Source organism: Marmota flaviventris, chromosome X (assembly GCF_047511675.1).
Source record: "Marmota flaviventris isolate mMarFla1 chromosome X, mMarFla1.hap1, whole genome shotgun sequence".
NCBI lineage: Eukaryota > Metazoa > Chordata > Mammalia > Rodentia > Sciuridae > Marmota > Marmota flaviventris.
In genome coordinates, this window is record NC_092518.1 from 58,788,392 (window position 1) to 58,807,397 (window position 19,006).

The window sequence follows — 19,006 nt, forward strand, 5'->3', positions numbered from 1 at the left end:
TCACATCCTTGTTTGGATTATTGCCTGTATCACCTATGTGGGCAAATATTCCATAGTGTGTATGCACTCCTGCTTTGTGCCTACATGCCATAGCCACTAGGTTTCTGTGCTGTGAGTGTGGGGAAGTACTGGGCAGCCCCTTATTCTGCACAGGACCTGGGTCCAAGATGGATGGCATGTCTGACCATGACTCTGGGGGAGGGTTACATCATTTTGTAAATGTGGTTCTAGCATAGGAGTATTAGGTGCAAATCAGGGGCTATTCATGCTTGTGTGTTTGGCCTGTTATATTCTAGCTTAAATTATTTTGTAATGAATCATTTCAAATTAAAATCTGCAGATTTTATATAAATGTTTGGACTTCCAGATCCCCTGGAAAAAGCAGAAGTAGTTATCTGGATCTGGGTCTATATTCCTATTTGTCTATAATGGATGGGAAGGGAATACCTTCTACCCAATTTATATGGGACATGCACTCTGTAATTCCTATGGCCTTTACTCAGCATGCTTTGCTTATCTGTACTAACTGCCTGGCTACATATGAATTACAATTTGAAACTCTTATAGTTTTCCAGGAAAGGAATGGGAAGCCTTATTTATTTGGTTTTTTTGGGGGTACTGGGGAATTGAACTCAGAGCACTTGACCACTGAGCCACACCCCCAGCTCTATTTTGTATTTTACTTAGAGACAGAATCTCAATGAGTTGCTTAGTGCCTGGCTTTTGCTGAGGCTGGTTTGAACTCTTGATCCTCCTGCCTCAGCTTCCTGAGCCTCTGGGATTACAGGTGTGTGCCATTGCACCCAGCTGGGAAGCCTTATTAAAATTAAACAGTCACCAATGAAACAGAGGAGGATCTTGGAAGGAGATTCTCTGGAAAGACTAAGGAGTGATACAGGAAGTACCCTTTCTGACCTTCTCTCCTGCAGAACTTCCTTCCTGAGCTCACTTCTGCCCACACCTAGCAGTGGGCTCTGTTCTATGTAACAAAGGAAGATGTGTAGAATTATTAATAAGACAATGGCATCAAGGTGACCTACCACTTCATGAGGACTTGGTAAGTAGTTGAATACTCGTAACCTCCTCATAAGGTGGTATTATCTTCATTTTAAAGATGAGGAAATTGAAGTTCAGTGAGGGTAAGTAAGACACATGGCTAGAAAGGGGTAATGACTTTGAGCCTTTGAGCCCCTGGCCTGGAGGTACTGTGTGTGGGACTGAGGGCAATTTCAAACACATGATTTGAATTCAGTTGAGTGGAGTTTGCATAATTATCATCAGAATCCTCAAGATCAGTGGATTTTGAAGTATAGTGCCTGGATGGTTTAGATATAAAGTGTCCCCCAAGGGTCCATGTCCCCCAAGGGTTCATTGAGAACCAAAGGATTGGTCCTCAATGCAGCAATGTCCAGAGGTGGGGATTTTAGGAAAGGATTGGATCATGAAGACTTTGACCTCATCGGTGGAACTGATGTGTTCCTAGCTAAATGAGCTCTTGGGGTAGGCCCAGTTGAAGGAAGTGCATCATTGGGAGCATATCTTTGAAGGATATGTCTCATCCCCAGTCCTTTCTCACCACCCTATCTCCTTCTCTCTCTTCTTCTCAGCTCTGCCAGGAAGTGAGCACTACATGATGTTCTGTCTTGCCTTAGGCCTGTAGCTATGGAGCAAAATAAACCATGAAGTGAAACCATTAGCCAAAATAAATCTTTTCTCTTTTAAGTTGTTTTTCTCAGGTAATCTTGTCACAGCAACACAAAGCTGATGCCAGAACCAATGGCATTAGCATCACCTATGAACCTGTCAGAAATGCAAATTCTCAGGCTCCATGCCAGGCTCATGAAATCAGAAATCTTGGATGTAGAACCCAGCAATCCATGTTGTAATAGGCTCTCGGGGTGATGTTGATGTTCATGAAAGTTTGAGACCCACTGGAGGAGTTATGGACACACACCTTGGCAGACTGTGTAGCTAGCCTGGCCACCTGGGTAACTAGCTATGTAACTACCTGAGATGATAACATAATGTCTCAGAGGTAGTAAGAAGTGGTGCCAAGTTCGACTCCAGGAAGCCTATACAACCATATACTGTATAATGCTTCAGTCGTCGATGGACTGGATATAGGAAGGCGGTACCATAAGATAGCCCCTAGTGATGTCATAGCTCTCTTAGTTGGTGTAAGTGCACTCTTATGACATTTGTACAACAAAATCACCTAACAATACATTTCTCAGAATGTAACCTCATGGCTAAGTGATATGCATGGCTTATGGCTAGAACAGAGACCCCAAGCCTCTTGTGGCCATTTCCACTTCAACCTTTGTATGGGTGGTGTGTAGGAGAGGGAGGAAGGAAGGAGTTTACCCAGGCTCATCTCTTCCTAGGGCCACTGTTAAGGATACCCAGCATTGGTGTTAAACAATTGCTCTCCCCAGAATGTTTGCCTGTTGACAGCAGCTTTCCCTGACAAGGGTGCTACCCACATGGCATCTGGGAATGCCAGCCAGGTCACAAGATGGGGTGTGCAGTGTCTGCCCATGCTTTGGCTTTTTCAAGTTTTGTTCCCCCATTACCTCCTCAGGACAAGAACTGAGGCCCTCCTCATTGCTCCCACAGCCTCACCCAAGTCCTAAAATCAATGAGTTGGGGCTTGCGAGGTGGTGAGGTAAATGCTCACTCCTGACCTGTGAACTTGAGTGCAACCCATGCCCAGTTCCTAACCAGTTGTCTCAGCAAAGACAGCACAGAGCCAGAGTTCATCTCTAGTAATGCTTTATTGTTCTGCCAAGGGATTCTTCTGTACCCTGCTCTCCACCTCTCCCCTCCCATAGGAACTGTCCTGCCCTGAGACCTTCCAGACCCTTGCTCCCACTTAGAGATTATAACCCATTTAGGAGAAACTATATATATATATGCATGTATATATGTGTGTGCATATATATGTATATATGTATCTATATGTACACATACAAATACACATATATATTCTGACTGTACAGTATTTATAGGTACAAATAAAATAAGCTCAAAAATTACAATGGTGGCTGGGACCCATCCCACTCCAGTTTATTTAGCAGAAAGAAAAATAAAGCACCAGTGGGTCTTTGAATGGCAATTGGATCTCCATGTGAGCAAAGCTGGCCAGTGAGTAGGACTGATTAGGTTTGGATAAAGCCCCAGCTGGTTAAAATGGGCCTTTCCATCTCACTGGCCCAAGAAAGGGCTATTATGTTAGCCCACTACCATAAGCAAAAGGGATGGGGACATAGATACTTGTCTTTCTGCCACTAAGTACTTTGACTTGGCCTGTGTGATGGGAGTGAACTTGTTTACTCTGCAGACATGGCAGTGCACAGTCAAAGGGTACCCGGGACCCCAGGAAGTGGCAGATAAAATGTGGAGCCCAAGCCAAGGGAGATTGGTTCATTGGTCTCTTGAGACTTGAGAAAGGAAGGCTGTTCACCTTCATGTCTCAAGCTATCCCAAATCGTCATGTCACCTACTAGGGGCCTGTCAGTGCCCACTCTAAATCAGCCTCATAAAAATTGGCATCGTATTTACATAAATCAAACAACTTATGGTGGTTGGGGCTGTCCCATGCTCTTCCCCTCTGCCTATATGTTCTAGTTCCATTTCTGGAATGGCCAGTTTAGGGCCAATGTTGACCCCAAAGACAGGACCAGAACCTCCTGTCCAACCTCAAAAGGATCCTAGCACCAAACAGGATGGCTTGGTCTCTCAGTCTGGCAGAGAGCTGGGACCATAAGTGCTCTTGACCTCTTTCTCCCTTCAGGTAGGGGACTGTTGTGGCTTACTGGGCAGGTGATGGACAGCAGCAGTCTTCCTGCTACTAACATGATTGTCTTCTCTTGGGAGAGCAGAATGCAGTGCTGGGCATGAAGATAGAGTGGAGGGGGACACCTAAATCCTCCCCACCCCACCCTGGCCTGTGCATGCAGAGGCACTTTAGGAAGTAAGGCAGCAGGGCAGCCAGAGCCACCTGGGCCTAACTCTGCTGCTGGCTGCAGCCTTGGGGGGGGGGGTCTGTTCTTATTCCCTTTCACTTCCTTGGTGACAGGGGGCCTGGGCCATGCTGGCCCAAGCCTCACAACTTTGTCTCAGGGCCAGCTGCCTGCAGCATGGGGAAGGAATCCCGGATCTTTGCCACTTCCATAGCACAGAGGTGCCCAAAGACTTTGTTGTACCAGTCAGGAGAACGGCCCCTAGAAAGGCAGAAGAAACCAGGCATGAGCTTTCACCAAGGGGAAGGAATAAAGGACCTGACCCCCACCCAGATCATCCCCACCTGGGGACCTGATCTCCATCCTGGAATCAATTGCATGAGACATAAAGTAAGCTCAGAGGCAAGGGAGGAGGTCAGGGCCACAGGGCTGAGGCAGGGCATCCCAGGCCTGGTACCTGAGGTCAGCACGGCAGATGTAAGTGAGGCGCGAGCGTCCCAGGCCACAAGGTTCCATGAGGTACTGGGAGGTGAGCATGAGAGCCCGCACCCCTGACTCCGGCACAGGTTGTTCAGGATCCAGGGACTGGGAGACAAGCAGGCAGCCCCCACGAGGCAGGTCAGAGCGCCACATTCTGTGGGGACAGAACACCCATTCAGATTCCTGGTGCTGGCTCCCACCCCACCTCTTGGGTCCCCCAAGCACAGCAGGGTGGCAGCTAGAGCCCCTTACCGGAGCACCACGAAGTCACGGCAAGGATGGGGTGCCATGCTGTCGGTGACGTAGTGGTACAGCTCCACCCCTGGCATCAAGGCTTCCAGCACCTGGGCTCGAAGTAGGTCCTCATCCCAAAGGGCCCGCTCCCGTAGGACACGATGTAGCACTACAGCTGGAGGGGCTGCCACCTCTGTGGACGCCTTCCACATACGTAACGGGTGCCCGTCTGGTGCCTGCAAACCATGGTGGCAGGGATAGGGCCAGCTGTCAGGGACAGAGAACTCCTTCTCCATCCTGCAAGCCACGCCTCCAGCCGCAGGGCCCAGGGTTTCCCTTGCTCCAGCCCCTGACAAAGGAAGGCTGCAGTTCACCCCGGCTAACCCTAGCTGGGCCCAGGCAGGCTGGCCCATGCTCTGTCTTCCCTGTCTTTTCTGGATTCCTACTTCTCAGCCTTCTCAAGAACACAAAGAGATGACATGTCACACATTCCCAGAGGTTTATTGGGCCTTATTATGACTGGGAATAGTGCTTGGAATTTTTAAAAGTGAGCAAGAAGAGAAGGTAGTGATCTTCCTCAAGGGACTCTTCATCTGGCATGGGAAGTAAAATATGTGCGCCAGGGCAAAAGCAGTCATTAACACAGCCTTTTATATGTACCAGGAACTGTGCAAGGTCCCTCCATCCCCAATTCCATAAGGAAGGCTTCATCATGACAATTTTATATATGGGAAACTTCAAGCTTGCCATCTTACACAGAAACAGCAGCCAAGAAAGAGTGCGGCCCAATGCTGGGAGGGGCATGGAGAAAAATTAGCTCCACTCTGGGGCATGACAGAAGGCTCTGGATGAAGGAGGGGACTTAGAGAATGTCACATGTCCCAGCACAGGTTGTTCAAGATCCAGGGACTGGGAGACAAGTGGGCAACCCCCTAAGAATGTCACTTAGATAGCATTAGCAATGGCATGCTTGGGAGCAGGCTAGTCAAGTCAGAAAGCTGCCGTAAGCAGACACACAAAGGTGGAAGTGCAAGTTCAACTTGGTTGTGGACAGGGAGTATTTGTGCCTGGAATGGGGCTTCTGATAAAGAATTCTGGAAGGTGGTCCCTGAGAGAGACCCCTGGGTTTTACTTGGTTTTTGATTCCTTAAGGTACTTGCTTAGCTGGCTGACATCCTCTAAGTATCAGGACCAAGCCCAGTGAGGCTGGCATAGCAGCTCCCCATGATTCCTTCCTTTAGGTTCCTCAGCCCTCTTGCCTACACAATGCCAGCTTCCAGCCCCATGGCAACTATGGGGAGCGTGGTGCCTACCTTCCTGCAAGCCAGTTCTGTGCGCTGGGGTCCTGGCACGCTCACCCAGCCCTTGAAGCGCTCAGCAGCATCCCGCAGCAGCTCCTGCACACTCTCCTCCATGTAGAGGCTCAGGCTCACTCCTGCGGCCTGAGCTCGACGGAGCTCAGCCAGGGCTGGGCCGGGAGGGCTAAGCTCAGCTGCACTGTAGGAGCCACACAGTTGCACCACCATGTCCTGGGGCACCTGAGAGGGCACAAACACACAGGGATGGGGGCCATGGGGAGCAGGAGATCCCATGAGGTCTGTCAGGTTTGTGTTCAGGGCAGTGGTGAGGCAGTGAGGTTAAGCAGAATCCTAGCTACTGGAAATATCTGTGACAGGTTGTGCACTATCCCTGACTTGGGGTGCAAAGGTCAGGCCTGACTGGTTCTCAAAAGTCTGGTAAGTAGACACCATGACCTGCGCTTACTCACTTGGAAAAGTTTCTTGCAGTCACTGATCATGTGTGATAGGCCCTGGGTGGCAGCCATATTTTCACTCAGGTCCCTAGGACCTGGCCGACCAACCAGGCTACGTTTGCTCTTGATCCTGGAGGGAGGGGGAGAGAGGAGAGGATGGTACCAAGGAACAAGACAAGATGGCTGACAGGCTGGCTTCCAGCTCCCAGGAAAGGCCCTGTTTTTTTTGGAAAGGCCCTGTTCCACAGTGGCTAACCAGTCCTGGGCCCTGAGAAGTCACACTGTCCCCTTGTGGTAAGGCCAGAAAACAGCAATGTGAGCCATCAAAGGCCAAGAGTCCAGTGTGACCAAAAACCCTCCCAGCCTGGCCCTGCCATGCCCTTGCCCTATTTCACCTGGGTGAGGGGCTATCCTTTTTGGAGACGTTGAGGTGGAAGATGGAGGGTGCCAGGCACACTGCCAGGTTGCCAGCTGTCATCTGATTTTCCTCGGCCGAGGCAATGTCACTTAGGAAGTAAAGCAGTGTCTGTAGCACTTCTCGGTTCTCATCGGGGAGCAGCAAGGTGGCAGCTTGTGCTGCTGCCAACCACTGATCCTTGGGGAGGACTGTAAGGAAGGAAGAACAGAAGGGCCTTCCTTACCTCCCCAGAGGCACTGGCAGCAAGCCTTCTGCTTCTAGGAATACACAAAAGTTCCCAGGGGAGCCACTGAGATGGAAGGAAAGACAGGCTTTAGGATGTCTCTGGGGGCTATATCTAGTTCTGCTCCCAATGTGCAGTGTGACCTTAGGTAAGTCTGTTCCTGTCTTCATGGCCTCAGTCTACCCTTTTATATAATGGGTTTGGGGGAACAGAATGTGGTGTCTCTCCAAGTGCTTTTCCAACTCCAGAGAGTAAATAAGCTCATGGATCTGGCCACCAGATTTCTCTGCCCCAAGTCAGGAATAGTTAGAATGGGGCAATTATTTGGGTTGAGGTAGAAGTGACTCACGCTGATAGATCTGCAGGAAAGTGGTGGTGAGCTTGCTGGTGAAGATGGGCTCAGGCAGATCCCGGAAATATTGCTTCAGGAGGTCAGCGACATCATAAGCAGACTGGCCCTCATAGCAGACATTGTCAGGGGAGCTCTCGTTCATTTGGCGCAGGTTCTGGATCCTGGATTTGACCCCAGACTTGCGGAAGATGCCCACCTGGCCCATGCAGAAGAAGGAGGAAAGGAGGGCAATGTATAGGGAAGGAGGGAAACTGTGAGCCAGTCCTGGTCTGGGTGTCAGGAGCACAGATTACCCTAGAGAATTTGAAGCCTAGGAGGCTTCCATCTGGGCAGGGGAGGAGATAAATGGCAAGACCAGAGAGAAGGCTTTTTACAGCCTGGGGACTGAATAGAAAGATGGGCTTCAGGGATAAGAGTAGGGAAAAGGAACCTCAGGCTAAGGCAGTTACTAGCAAATGGGGACTAGTGAACCTTGGGCAGAAAGAGGCTGCCACAGAGCTGGGCAGAGGGCTTCAAACTAAGGAGGGGAAGGGAGCTTTGGCTCCATTCTTGCTGAGGAGAGTACAGGTCTCTGGTAGGCCAGTCCAGCCCAGGGGGAAGGTCAGAGCAGTTCCCTCCCCGTCTCCTGAGCCTTGGGGGCCTCTACCAGCTCCACTCCCACTACCAACTCTCTGCAGGTTCCCCAGACGGCTCACCTGGTCCAGGCACTGGCTGCGCAAGTAGCGCATAGCTTGCTGAATACTTTGTGGCAGGGGCTGGCCTGTGCGCTGCACGTGGATAAGGGGTGGTACCCCAAATACATGCTGTCCCTTATAGTCTGGCGTCTTATTCCTTTTCATGAACTTGGGCATTGACCTGTTTAGAGGAGTGACAAGTGATCATGGAGTAGGAGCACAGTTTAGAGACTGTCCAGTCTCAGAAGCTTCAGTAATGCCTGAGGAAGGTAAGAAGTATACCATATCCCCAGGGGCAACGCTCACTGAGCACCTGTTTTGGGCCCAGCCTGAGGGAGTCACACAGGGACACTGGGGGCTCTCAGTCCAGTGAAGGTGATAACTGTGTCAATAGGCAGTGACAATTCATGTGTCCAGTAGTAGGCCAAGTAGTAGGGCAAGAACTTAGGGAAAGACTCACAAGGGAGGGAAACTGTACCTAGCAGGTCAGGGAAGGCTTTAGAAAGGAGTTGGTAATACAGCGGGCTCTGGAAGGACAGAAAGGAATTGTCCCAGAGAAATGATGAAAAGATATTCCAGGTGGAGAGAACAACATCAACAAAAGCAAAGGTTGGGTGGGGGGGGTGCATGGCACATTTAGAGAAGGACAATTAATTGGGTTGTGGTGGTGCATGCCTTTAATCCCCGAGACTCAGGAAGTTGAGGCAGGAGGCTTGCAAGTTCAAAGCCAGCCTCAGCAACTTAGCAAGGCTGTAAACAAGTTAGCGAGACCTGTTACTAAATAAAATAGAAAAAAAGGGCTGGGGATGTGGTTCAGTGGTTAACCACCCTTGGGTTCCATCCCTGGTGCCAAGAGAGAGAGAGAGAGAGAGAGAGAGAGAGAGAGAGGAGGGAGGAGGGCAACTAGTCCCATTGGCCTTTACAATGGCATTCCTTGACACTGGCAGGGTACAGAGCCAATCACATGGGGCAGGACCAGAACATGGAAGAATCACCATGGAAAGGAATTGGACCACACAGAGCCACAGGGGGTGTTTAATTACCTAAAACATGACAACCAAATAGGAATGGAGAAATTGGAATGGAGAAAGGACAGCTGTAGAATCCAGGGTCCCCCATCCCACATCCATCTTCACATGGCCCCTCCAGCCTCCTAGCACAGCACACCACTCCCCAGGCCTGTGGGCTTTGCCTGCCTGTACCCACCTCTGGGTTGCCTCCCCAGGGGGCTAGACATGAGCCAGCGGCTCCCCTCCCCATGGCTTGGGAGCCACTTACCAGACCCAGCCTTGTTTGTGGGGCACAGTGTACTTCTCCATGAAGGCAGTGAGCCGCAACAGTGAGCCCTTGTGCAGGAGGTTGATCTGGCCGGCAAACTGCCTATTGATCTCCAGCGACTCCGAGTTGAGGCTGGGCCGGTGGGAATTCTGGAAGCTGTGCCAACGGAGCTTCCTGGTGGGGGTAAAAGGGGCAGAGAAGGTTGGAGAAGCAGTTGGCTAATCCTTAGAAAAGGCTGTGTTCTTCTGGTCCTTTTTTTTTTTTTTCCTCCACAGAGAAAAGATAAGACAGAGATGAGACCATATTCAGCACTGTTGCTGGACCCCAGGGTGAACAAAGCTCACTTTGGCTCCCAGGTCTGCCCAGGGGCCAAGGAGCTCTCAGGGAGGCTAGCACTGTGCTCAGGCCCATGCAGTGCCAAAAAGCAGTGCCAGCCTCTACCCATTGCAGTCCTCTCAAGGAGCTTCTCCAAGAAACCCTCAGTAGCAGAGCTGAGGATCACAGAACATCTCCTCTAACACCCTCACTGCACAGATAAAGAAACCGATACCCAAAGAGAAGCTACCATTTATTTCCTCAAGGTCACAACAGGGGCAGACCCTGAATCTAACAGTCTGAACTCCTAAGTCTTGTACTCTTTCTATTTTCCAGGACTAGCTCTCTGGAGGTGATCTCCCAACCTGCAAGAACTTGCTCCTGGGTCTCATGACTAAGAAATTAGAGACTGGGTAGAGGGAGAGAGAGAGAGAGAGAGAGAGAGAGAGAGAGAGAGAGAGAGAGAGAGAGAGGTGTCAGGGATCCCCACCCACAACCCTACCCCAAATTCCTACCTGCAGGGTCTGGTAAGTGAGGCCCCAACGCCTGAATCACGCCGTTCACGGGGCACTGGTGCCTGGAGTCCCACCAGAGACCCTGCAGCCTCCGTCTCATTCGTGGAGTTCCCACTACTATCAAGTTCAGTGGAAGAGGCCCCAGTGTCAGAAATGGAGTGTCCTTCTACAGACAGACTGGAAGCAGAGGTGGGTTCCCCACCTGAGTTCACCTCTTGCTCACTGTCCTGGACCCAGGCTGGGGCCTCAGCTTCTACCTGTGCCAATGATTCGACCTCATCTGGGGCCTGAGCTGGTCCTACTGGCTGGACTTTGGCCTGGACCCAGGAGAGGGACTCTCCAAGGGTTGGAGTTTCTGCCTGGGCCATAGTCTCAGCCTGTCCTTTGACTTCAGCTGTGGCTATTTCTACTGATGAAGTAGCCTCCTCCTCTTCTTCTTCCTCCTCTTCCTCTTCCTTATCTCCAGGCTCCAGTTCTGGGTACATGGCCTGGGACCAGAGCTCAACCCGTTGCTGCAGCCCCCACACATGCTGGAGGATGTCATCCAGGTGGGCATAGCTGCCCCCACCTTCCTCCTCATCTTCAGGCTCGGCCCTAGCCAGTATAGGCTCAGCTGGGTACAGCTCAGGCATGTTGTCATAGGTGCTGGCATGGCTGCCTGTTGAGCCACAGGAACCCCGGCGGCCTTCATAGCCCCAGCGCCTAGCTGGCTGCCAGTCTGCCAGGCGGTGTCCATCCTCTGGACACAGGCTCTCAATGGACAGAGAGCGAGGGAATGTGCCTGGTTTATGGTCCCCAGGCACATGCACCAGGTAGTTACCCCGGTGTACCTGCTGAGGATGCCGGTATGTGGCCACAGGCCAAACCTCTCGAGTCCCACCATTACTGCCACTACCTGAGGTGGATGCCCAGTTCTTGGCCCTATAAAATCCAGCTGAGAGGAAGCCACGGCAACTGCGGAAAGATGAGGCTTTGGGGGCCCTCTCTGAAGTGGTGGGGCTACGCTCAGGCCCTGTTTGCCGGCTGTCACCCTTTTCCTTCCGCCTCAGAGACTCAAGGTGCTTGAGAAAGCTTCGGGAACGTTGTTTCTTGCTTTTCTCCTGGGGAACCTTCTGGCCCTGGGTGGGGCTGAGGAGGGTCAGGTCATTAGTGCTAGGGACATGGTCTACCAAAGGCAGGTGCACTGGCTCGGGTGGCAGGCTCACAGTGATGGCTGGCAGGGAGGTGGCGCTAAGTTCAGTGAGGACACTCTCACAGCTTGAGGTCACTGGAAGGCTAGGGCTCGGTGGAGCCAGTAGGTCAGAGGAACCCACGCGTGACCACCGCTTGCTTTCTGGCTGAAAGGCCCAATGAGTGCTGATGGTGCACTGCTCTTCCTCTTCTGAGTCTTCATTCTGGGGAGGGTACCACAGGGAGGGGTCAGCAAGGTCTAGCCAGCCCACGAGCCCCAGCCTGTGCTCTGCTCTCTGTTTCCAAAGTTTCAGGGGGCTGTGAGGTGAAGGCCCTTGCTTTATGGTTGAGGACATGGCCTAGGAGTGGGCAGCTGGATCTGGGAGTGCTGGAGGAAGCCAGGGTCAAATAAGGAGCACAGATGTATTATAACAACCATTGAGTTCACCTATCCACATTATACAGACAGGGAAAGTGACACCTCCAAATAAGAAGTCATATGACCAAGGTCATACAGTGACATGCAGTAAGTCAGTGACAACCTCCTAAGTGTTCAGGCTGTAGTCTTATATGAGAATCATAAGAGGCTGGAACCAGGGAGGAAGTTTAGATTTTCTAATTCATTTTGTCCTTGGCAAGGAGAGGAAACTGAGGCCCAGACTGAGGAAGAGGCTTGGCCAAGGTCACTCAAAAGTCAGTGGCAGAGCTGCACCTAGGCTCCTTGAGCCTCCTGCTTCATAGGTAGGGATCTAGCAACTTGGTTGCCCCATCTTACTGCAGGTCTTTTGGGGGAAAGTTCTGGAAGAAACCAACTAAGATGTTACCCAGAAAATGACTGGGTTACAAGGCCCACATTCCAGAGCTATGTCCAATCCAGTGTATAGAACAAATTCTTCTTAGTTTCTGTAATACCACAACAGCAGTGATGGAAAGACCTTGGAAGGCTACTAATCCAGCCCCTCAATTGATTGAAAATGAGGCTTCAGATAGCAGGTGAGACCATCCAATGAATTTTAGCCATCACAAACCAAGCAGTGAAGGCAGGTGGATTTCCTTGAGGAGGGGCCATCACTAGGTCAAAATACTGACAAACCCAGAAGGGAGACACAGGCTGAGCTGGGGCAGTAAAAGGCCATGGGCCAGGGTACTTGCTCACATCCTCTCACCTGTAGATGAGGCTCATCAAAATCCAGTGGCCTCATAGGGTCTGCTACACAGGGAGCTTCCTCCATTCCTACCCTGAATTGGGGCAAAGCACTGCTCTAGACAACCCAGACTTTTGTGATCCTGAAGCTAGTTTCACAAGTAGTTTATATATGTCATGGTTCCCTCCAAGGTGCCACAAGACCACAGGTCCCACCCCTTGCCAGGATTTACCTGCTTGCATTGAAAATGAACCTCCAGTTTCATCGAGGCACAATTATTCAAGGTCATCAGCCTCCTGCAATGAAATGAAAGTGTTTACCCAAGGTCCCAATCCCGAAAGCCTGGCATGGCCTACCAAGACACTGTCAAGTTATTGTCTACCACTTCACATGGTCAAGCCATCAAGACTTTTCCCTCAGGCCCCAGTGTCCATGAAGGCCTTAGCATCAGGCACAATGCTCAGACGAGCATGGCCTTTGTCCTCCAAGAGCTTATAGATAAATAAATAAACCACTACACAAATGGGACAGGTTCAAGAACAGAGGAGACAGAAGACACAGCAGACAGAGGGTGGGACAAGGAACTCCCATGAAAAGTGGGGGGTGCAGTCAGAAAAGGCTTCCTGGAGAATAGAAATGAGATTTTAAAGGTGAGGAAAACAGAAACTCCTATCCCAGGCTCTTCCCAGGAGTCTATGACAAGATACAGAGGGTGCATTCCAGTAGGAGATAAGTAGGAAAAGCTAAGATCAAGGCTGTGAAGACAGGTCAAAAGCCAGATGGCAAAGGACCTCGAGTGTCATGGCTGAAAAAAAAGCTTTGAAATTTTGTATGTATGTAATAACAAATTTTAAGCAGAGGAGCACCCACTTGGAGATTTAAAAAGGTGATTTTGGTGGCTGTTGAGAGGCTGGACCCAGAGAGGGTGGGAGTAGAATACAGAGACCAGTAGAAGGTTACTTTCAGAGATCCAAGGAGAAATCATGGTTTGGCTTCAGAGAAGGGCTGGGCTGCTATAAGTAGAGAGACTAAATCTGAGGAAGGAGAGATCTGAGTTTTCTAGCTAGAGTGACTGGGTATGTGAGAGTGTCACAGACACAGAAAACAGAGGAGCAATGTGACAGCAGAAATTGAACCTTGTTAATAACCTGGGCTCCTCTGTTAGACAGCACAAGGGATTTATTTTTCCATGAGGAAACCCCAAGCTGGGCCCTTGGTTTCCTAGCCCTGACCCTTAGCCCCCCTACCTGCACAGGGCCCCCAGAGAGTCCTCGTCCAGAAAACTGTGGTCCTTCTTCACAGAGCCAATATCCAGGGGAAACGAGCCTTCTGTATGGCAGAGAGAAGCAAAGTAAGTCAAGTAGTAAATTAGAAACCCAGCCTCTGCAGCCCTTGAGCTGGAAGTGTACAGGGGGAGGGGAGGGAACAGAGGAAGCTGGAAGAGAAGTCAAAGCAGAAGGAAAAGAGTCAGGAGTAAAGAAGGGGGACACATGGAACTCTGAGTTGACAGTTGGGAGAAAAGCCAGGAGGGTTGAGCTGGATTGAAGGACCCCATCAGTCAGTCAGGCAGGTTCATAGGGGACCACAGGCCTAAGAACCTGGGTAGCTGCCAAGAGCCATCTTGGATTCTTCTAGTCTCGTTTGAATCCTGGGCTGCTCAGACAGGGAACCTCTTCCCTGGCCCAAGGTGAACTGGGGTGGGTGGGGGGTAGAGAGGGAGTGAGGACAGAAGGGCCAGTATGTACTCAAACAATACCTCATGCCCCCTTAGTGTCAGAACATTGGGAACCCACTCACTGGGACTTATGAAAGGGAGAGGAATGAGGAACAAGTTAGGAGAAGGGGAAAGAGAATCTGAGAAGTCCCACAGTCCTCTACCTTACTGGTAAAATAAGCCTATTTATTTACTATTCATTCATCCATTTACTCATTCGAGTAATACTAAAATGGCTTCATGCCAGGCATTATGCAAGGTATTGAGCACACAATAGTGAACAGGACAGAAATGGTCCCTGCCTCCAGGAAGTAGTACTCTCATGAGAAACAGACAATAAACTATATACAAAACCAAGAGAACAGAGTTACAAATGCCACGAAAGACATTAACCAGGATGATGGGGTAGAGAGAGGCTGGTGGGGGCTACTTGGAGAGAGGTGGTCAGCAAAGGCCTTTCTGAGGCACTGATTTCTGCACTGAGCCCTGAAGAACGAGAAGAAGCAGGCTGTGCAAAGAAACTAGAAAGAGTTTCAGGCAAAATAAGTGAGCTATACCCAGCAGCTCAGGAGGCTGAGGCAGGAGGATCACGAGTTCAAAGCCAGCCTCTGCAACTTAGCAAGGGCCTATGCAACTCAACGAGACCCTGTCTCTAAATAAAATAGAAAAATGGGCTCGGGATGGGGCTCCATGGTTGAGTGCCCTGAGTTCAATCCCCAGTACTAGTAAAAAAAAGTGAGTTATAGCCATCAGAAATTTGGTTTTAGACCTTTTAAATCTCCTAGATACCTATTATACATCTGAATAGAGATATTGATTTGGTAGCTAAATAGATAAATCTGGAGCTTGGGAATGAGGTCCAGACAGAGACATTGGGACTACAGATACACTTGGACAAGGACCTCACTGAAAAGAAATGGTGAGAGTGTAGAGGGTTCAGGCTGAGCCCTAGGACACCTTAACATTTAGATGTCAGAGGAAGCAGAGTCAGCTAAGGAGACTGAGAGCAGCAGCCAGAGAGCCAGTCAGGAGAGGAGGTCATTCTGCAAGTCAAAGGAAGGAGTGGCCACCTGCACTGAATGCGGTTGAGAGCTCGAATAAGAGGACTGGGAAATGACCACTAAATTTGACACCATGAAGGTCAGTAGTGAGTTTGACAAAGTGAGGTGGGGGTGAAGCCAGGGTGCCGTGGGGGTATGGAAAGAAGAGGGAAAAGGGAACATTGAATATGAAGAACTCTAAGAAAAGGAGAATGATGAAACAAAACAGAAGTGAGGCCATCACTGTGGACAAAGTAAGGTCCAGGATGAGCCATTAGGTTGCAGACTCCATTGTGTCTATGTGAATGGCATCCTTAGGAGTGGTACAAAACAGTGTCCCTGGCAAAACATGTCCCTTCTATTGTCTTGAGCAACCAATAAAAAAAATCCCTTCAAATGTGGCCAACACCAGAGCTTGTGGAGGCTGATGAGAGTGATCTAACAGATGATGATGCAGGAGAGCAGAGCTCTACCTTCAGGAGTCAATTCCCTGAACAAATTTGAGCAGACCCAGGATACACAGCTTCTTGTGTTGTTGGAGAGAGAGTCTGATTTGCCCATTTCATAGATGAAAAGCTGAGGATAATGAATGTTTAGGTATGGGGGAGGGGGAACAATTGAGTGGCCTTACCTTCAAAAAGCTGAGCATACTGAGGGAATCCTGTCGCTCGGAGCCATTCACATGCTTGTTTGGCCTCAGTTTCTACAACAGGGAGAAAGAAAGAGGCAGAGAAATGGGGTTAGCACCCAGCCATCTGGATGTGTGCTGCCTTACCTTTAGTGCATAGGCGTATCTAGTTCTGGTGATCCAGAAATGGCAGGAGAAGTTCAGGAGGGGTTGGCCCATTGGCTCCAGGTCATAACCAGGGAGGGCACCCTTGATTCCTCTCCTGGCCACAGCTTTCTTGAGCCTCATTCCTTGCCTGTCCAAAACCCCTCCCACTCTCCCAGCCCCTGCCCAGGAAGGGAACCCAATGCCAGCAGCAACTCCCGGGATCATCTGGAATCAAGAAATACTGCTGGGATAAGAAACCACAGCTGTGCCTACCCTCAGCCTTCCTTACGGAGCCACCCACTTCCAAAGCCCCGGGTAGAACATCATAGCCCAGCTAGGAGATGTGGATGTTCAATGATACTTATTATTTCCTTTCTCATCATCACAGCCAACGTCCTCCAGCATAATCTCCAGCATTCTCCTTCCATAACCAAATCTCTTTGAACATCCACAGACACCAGCAAACATTTTTCTATGTCCAGATGTACAAATAAGATCAGAAAGGAAGGGACTCCTCTATAGTCTCTCAGAAATACTGGGATGGTATTCCACTCTAGTTTGGGCTTCCTGCCTTTCTTTCTTTCTTTCTTTTTTTTTTAGGTGGACACAATATCTTTATTTTACTTTTATATGGTGCTGAGGATCAAACCCAGTTCCTTGTGCATGCCAGGTAAGCACACTACCACTTGAGCCACATCCCCAGCCCTGGGCTTCCTGCCTTTCTGACAGTAGCTTCCCAGTGGTCTTCTTCCCCTACCTCTCACCAAGTTCTAGTTCCCCCTCCCAAGGGTGCCTCGCTTGGTCTGCCCCAGCTCTCCTCAACATCTCAGGCTATTTGTGGCCCAACTCAGTGCTAAATGTTATGCTGACATAGCACTGGCCTTGGGAGTCTTAGAGGGACATGGCTGGGTCAGCATCCCACCTCTGCACTGGGAGTGCCTGGCACAGAGCTGGGCACTAGTGCCAGCCTCAGTGAAAAGATGCAGCTAGACTAAAGCCAGTCAAGAGACCCTCTCAGCCATCAGAGTAGGCCAGATACCAGTAGTGAAGCTCTGGAATTGCCAAGGTGGCTATTTGCTCCCAACCCATGTGATGCAAAGGACTAGGGGGGCTGGGGTCATGGAACTTTGGCATTGTAGGGTTGACAGGGAAAGGCTGCTGGCTTCAGCCAAGCTGCTCTGGACATGGAGTCCTACCCTCAACACTTCCTTAATTTCCTTACTGCCTATAGCCAGAATCTAGTCTGACCTTGCTGACCAGAAAACTCTAAGGAGACTGGTGGGATTTTTCCAAGACAGGAAGAGCTCCCTCTTCCCAGTAGTGCTCGCCCACAAGGAAATCCAGAAGAGATCCTGGGACTGATAAGACAAAGAACTCTTCAAATTTCAGAGATGCTGGGGAAGTAGACAAGGGAGGGGAAAGTAGGAAAGGGTGGAAAATAGAAGCAATAACAGGTACCTCATAGGTAGCACACGGATGAGGAATGAGAGTGAGAAGAGAAAGCTCTGTAACCCCTGGAGCCCACAAAGGCTTTGGAGGCAAATGGGATTGGGGCAGGACTAAACATCTGTACATTTCCATGAGAGCATGCAGTAACTCAGTGGCCATCCCAGTGTCTGTTGTAGCCAAGTTTGCTCCTATCCATGATCTAGGAGGATTAGTGCAGAATTGTTCATCTGTATATGCCTGCAGGTTTCCCAGTTTGTGCATGTACCCACATCTGTGTGTGTGTGTGTGTGTGTGTGTGTGTGTGTGTACCTATATGCACATACATTACTGAAACTTCCTAATGTATGATAGAGATCTAGGAACAGAACCTTGGAGAGCCCTGGGAAGTATCTGACAGAGCTCTGCTAGCAGTACCTCAGTGCATCTGGCAGGGGGCAATGCAGGCCTGAGAAAGGATTCAGGTCTCCAGGCCAGCAGCGGTCTGGGCAACTGGTGAAATCAGCCAGTGAGGATTTAAAGCACACGGTTTTGCTGCTGGGACAGCTGAGCTGGCTGCCACAACCACTTCCCTGTCCCCTGTTCCTGCCACACCCCCAGCAGAAGACAGTTCCCTGAACTAAGTGCCCCTCCTGGCAGCCAGCTCTGCTTTCCTGTCATTAGAACAAAAGGGAGGTGCCAAAGGATGGACCAAGTCAGAGTTTCCATAGAGGTGGGCACAGGAGGAGGCAGTGATCCTTAAAGAGTCACAAGTCTGGTATGGCCATTCCAAGCAGGGAAGTCATTCTTTGTCATGCCAGGAACAAACTCTTGAAATCCCACTGCAGCCCACAGTCACTCAAGGCTAGAGACTGAACAGAAAAGAAGTAGACAGGCACTTCCTTCCCCTACTACTCCCTTCCTCAGCCTGAAAAAGGTAGGACAGTACAATAATGGAATCCAAAAGTTTATGCATCTGCATCTGCCCAAGTCATATAGCCCATGAGTGACAGGCTGCCTGCCTGTTCCAATGACACTAAGTAGTAGTCCTTGCTGGGGTTGGCAGGGAGGGGACAGGCTCACTCAAAAGTTTCTGCATTCCTACCTGGAGCCCTCTAGCACCCTGCCCCTCAAAGTGCGATCCCAGACTAGCAGCATCAATATCACATGGGTGCTTGTTATAAATGCAGAATCCCAGGTCCTTCCCACCCAGACTACTGAATCCCAATTTACACTTAATGAGATCTGCCGGCAATTTGCATATACATTTAAGTTTGAGAAGTGCTGGTCTAAATCACATGGCTGAGCAATTCTCACCCCTGGATGTACATTAGAATCAGCCAGGAAGTATTTTAAAAATACCAGTGCCCAGGACCCCCTTCCCAGAAGGCTAACTTAATTGGTCTGTGGTGGGACTCTCCACAGAAGTATTTTTTGGGGATCGGGTACTGGGGATTGAACTCAGGGGCACTTGGCCACTGAGACACATCCCCAGCCCTTTTTTTTTTTTCTGTGAATCAATTTTATTTGTGA

General features: G+C 50.1%; 1 protein-coding gene across 3 annotated transcripts in view; it reads right to left on the reverse strand.

Annotated features, from left to right (window-relative positions):
* Positions 1 to 2,755: 2,755 nt before the first annotated feature.
* Positions 2,756 to 19,006, reverse strand: part of Stard8 (StAR related lipid transfer domain containing 8) — a 79,432-nt gene continuing 63,181 nt past the window's right edge. For all 3 annotated transcript variants that reach the window (XM_071606247.1, XM_071606246.1, XM_027935892.3), the window contains 13 exons: positions 15,905 to 15,976; positions 13,767 to 13,848; positions 12,752 to 12,815; positions 10,205 to 11,598; positions 9,375 to 9,548; positions 8,118 to 8,277; positions 7,420 to 7,618; positions 6,825 to 7,035; positions 6,445 to 6,559; positions 5,990 to 6,214; positions 4,695 to 4,912; positions 4,420 to 4,596; positions 2,756 to 4,223 (listed from right to left, as the gene is read on the reverse strand). In XM_071606247.1, coding sequence (XP_071462348.1) covers positions 4,106 to 4,223; positions 4,420 to 4,596; positions 4,695 to 4,912; positions 5,990 to 6,214; positions 6,445 to 6,559; positions 6,825 to 7,035; positions 7,420 to 7,618; positions 8,118 to 8,277; positions 9,375 to 9,548; positions 10,205 to 11,598; positions 12,752 to 12,815; positions 13,767 to 13,848; positions 15,905 to 15,976 — 3,209 coding nt within the window. In that variant the 3' untranslated portion in view covers positions 2,756 to 4,105. The remainder of the gene's footprint in view (positions 4,224 to 4,419; positions 4,597 to 4,694; positions 4,913 to 5,989; positions 6,215 to 6,444; positions 6,560 to 6,824; positions 7,036 to 7,419; positions 7,619 to 8,117; positions 8,278 to 9,374; positions 9,549 to 10,204; positions 11,599 to 12,751; positions 12,816 to 13,766; positions 13,849 to 15,904; positions 15,977 to 19,006) is intronic.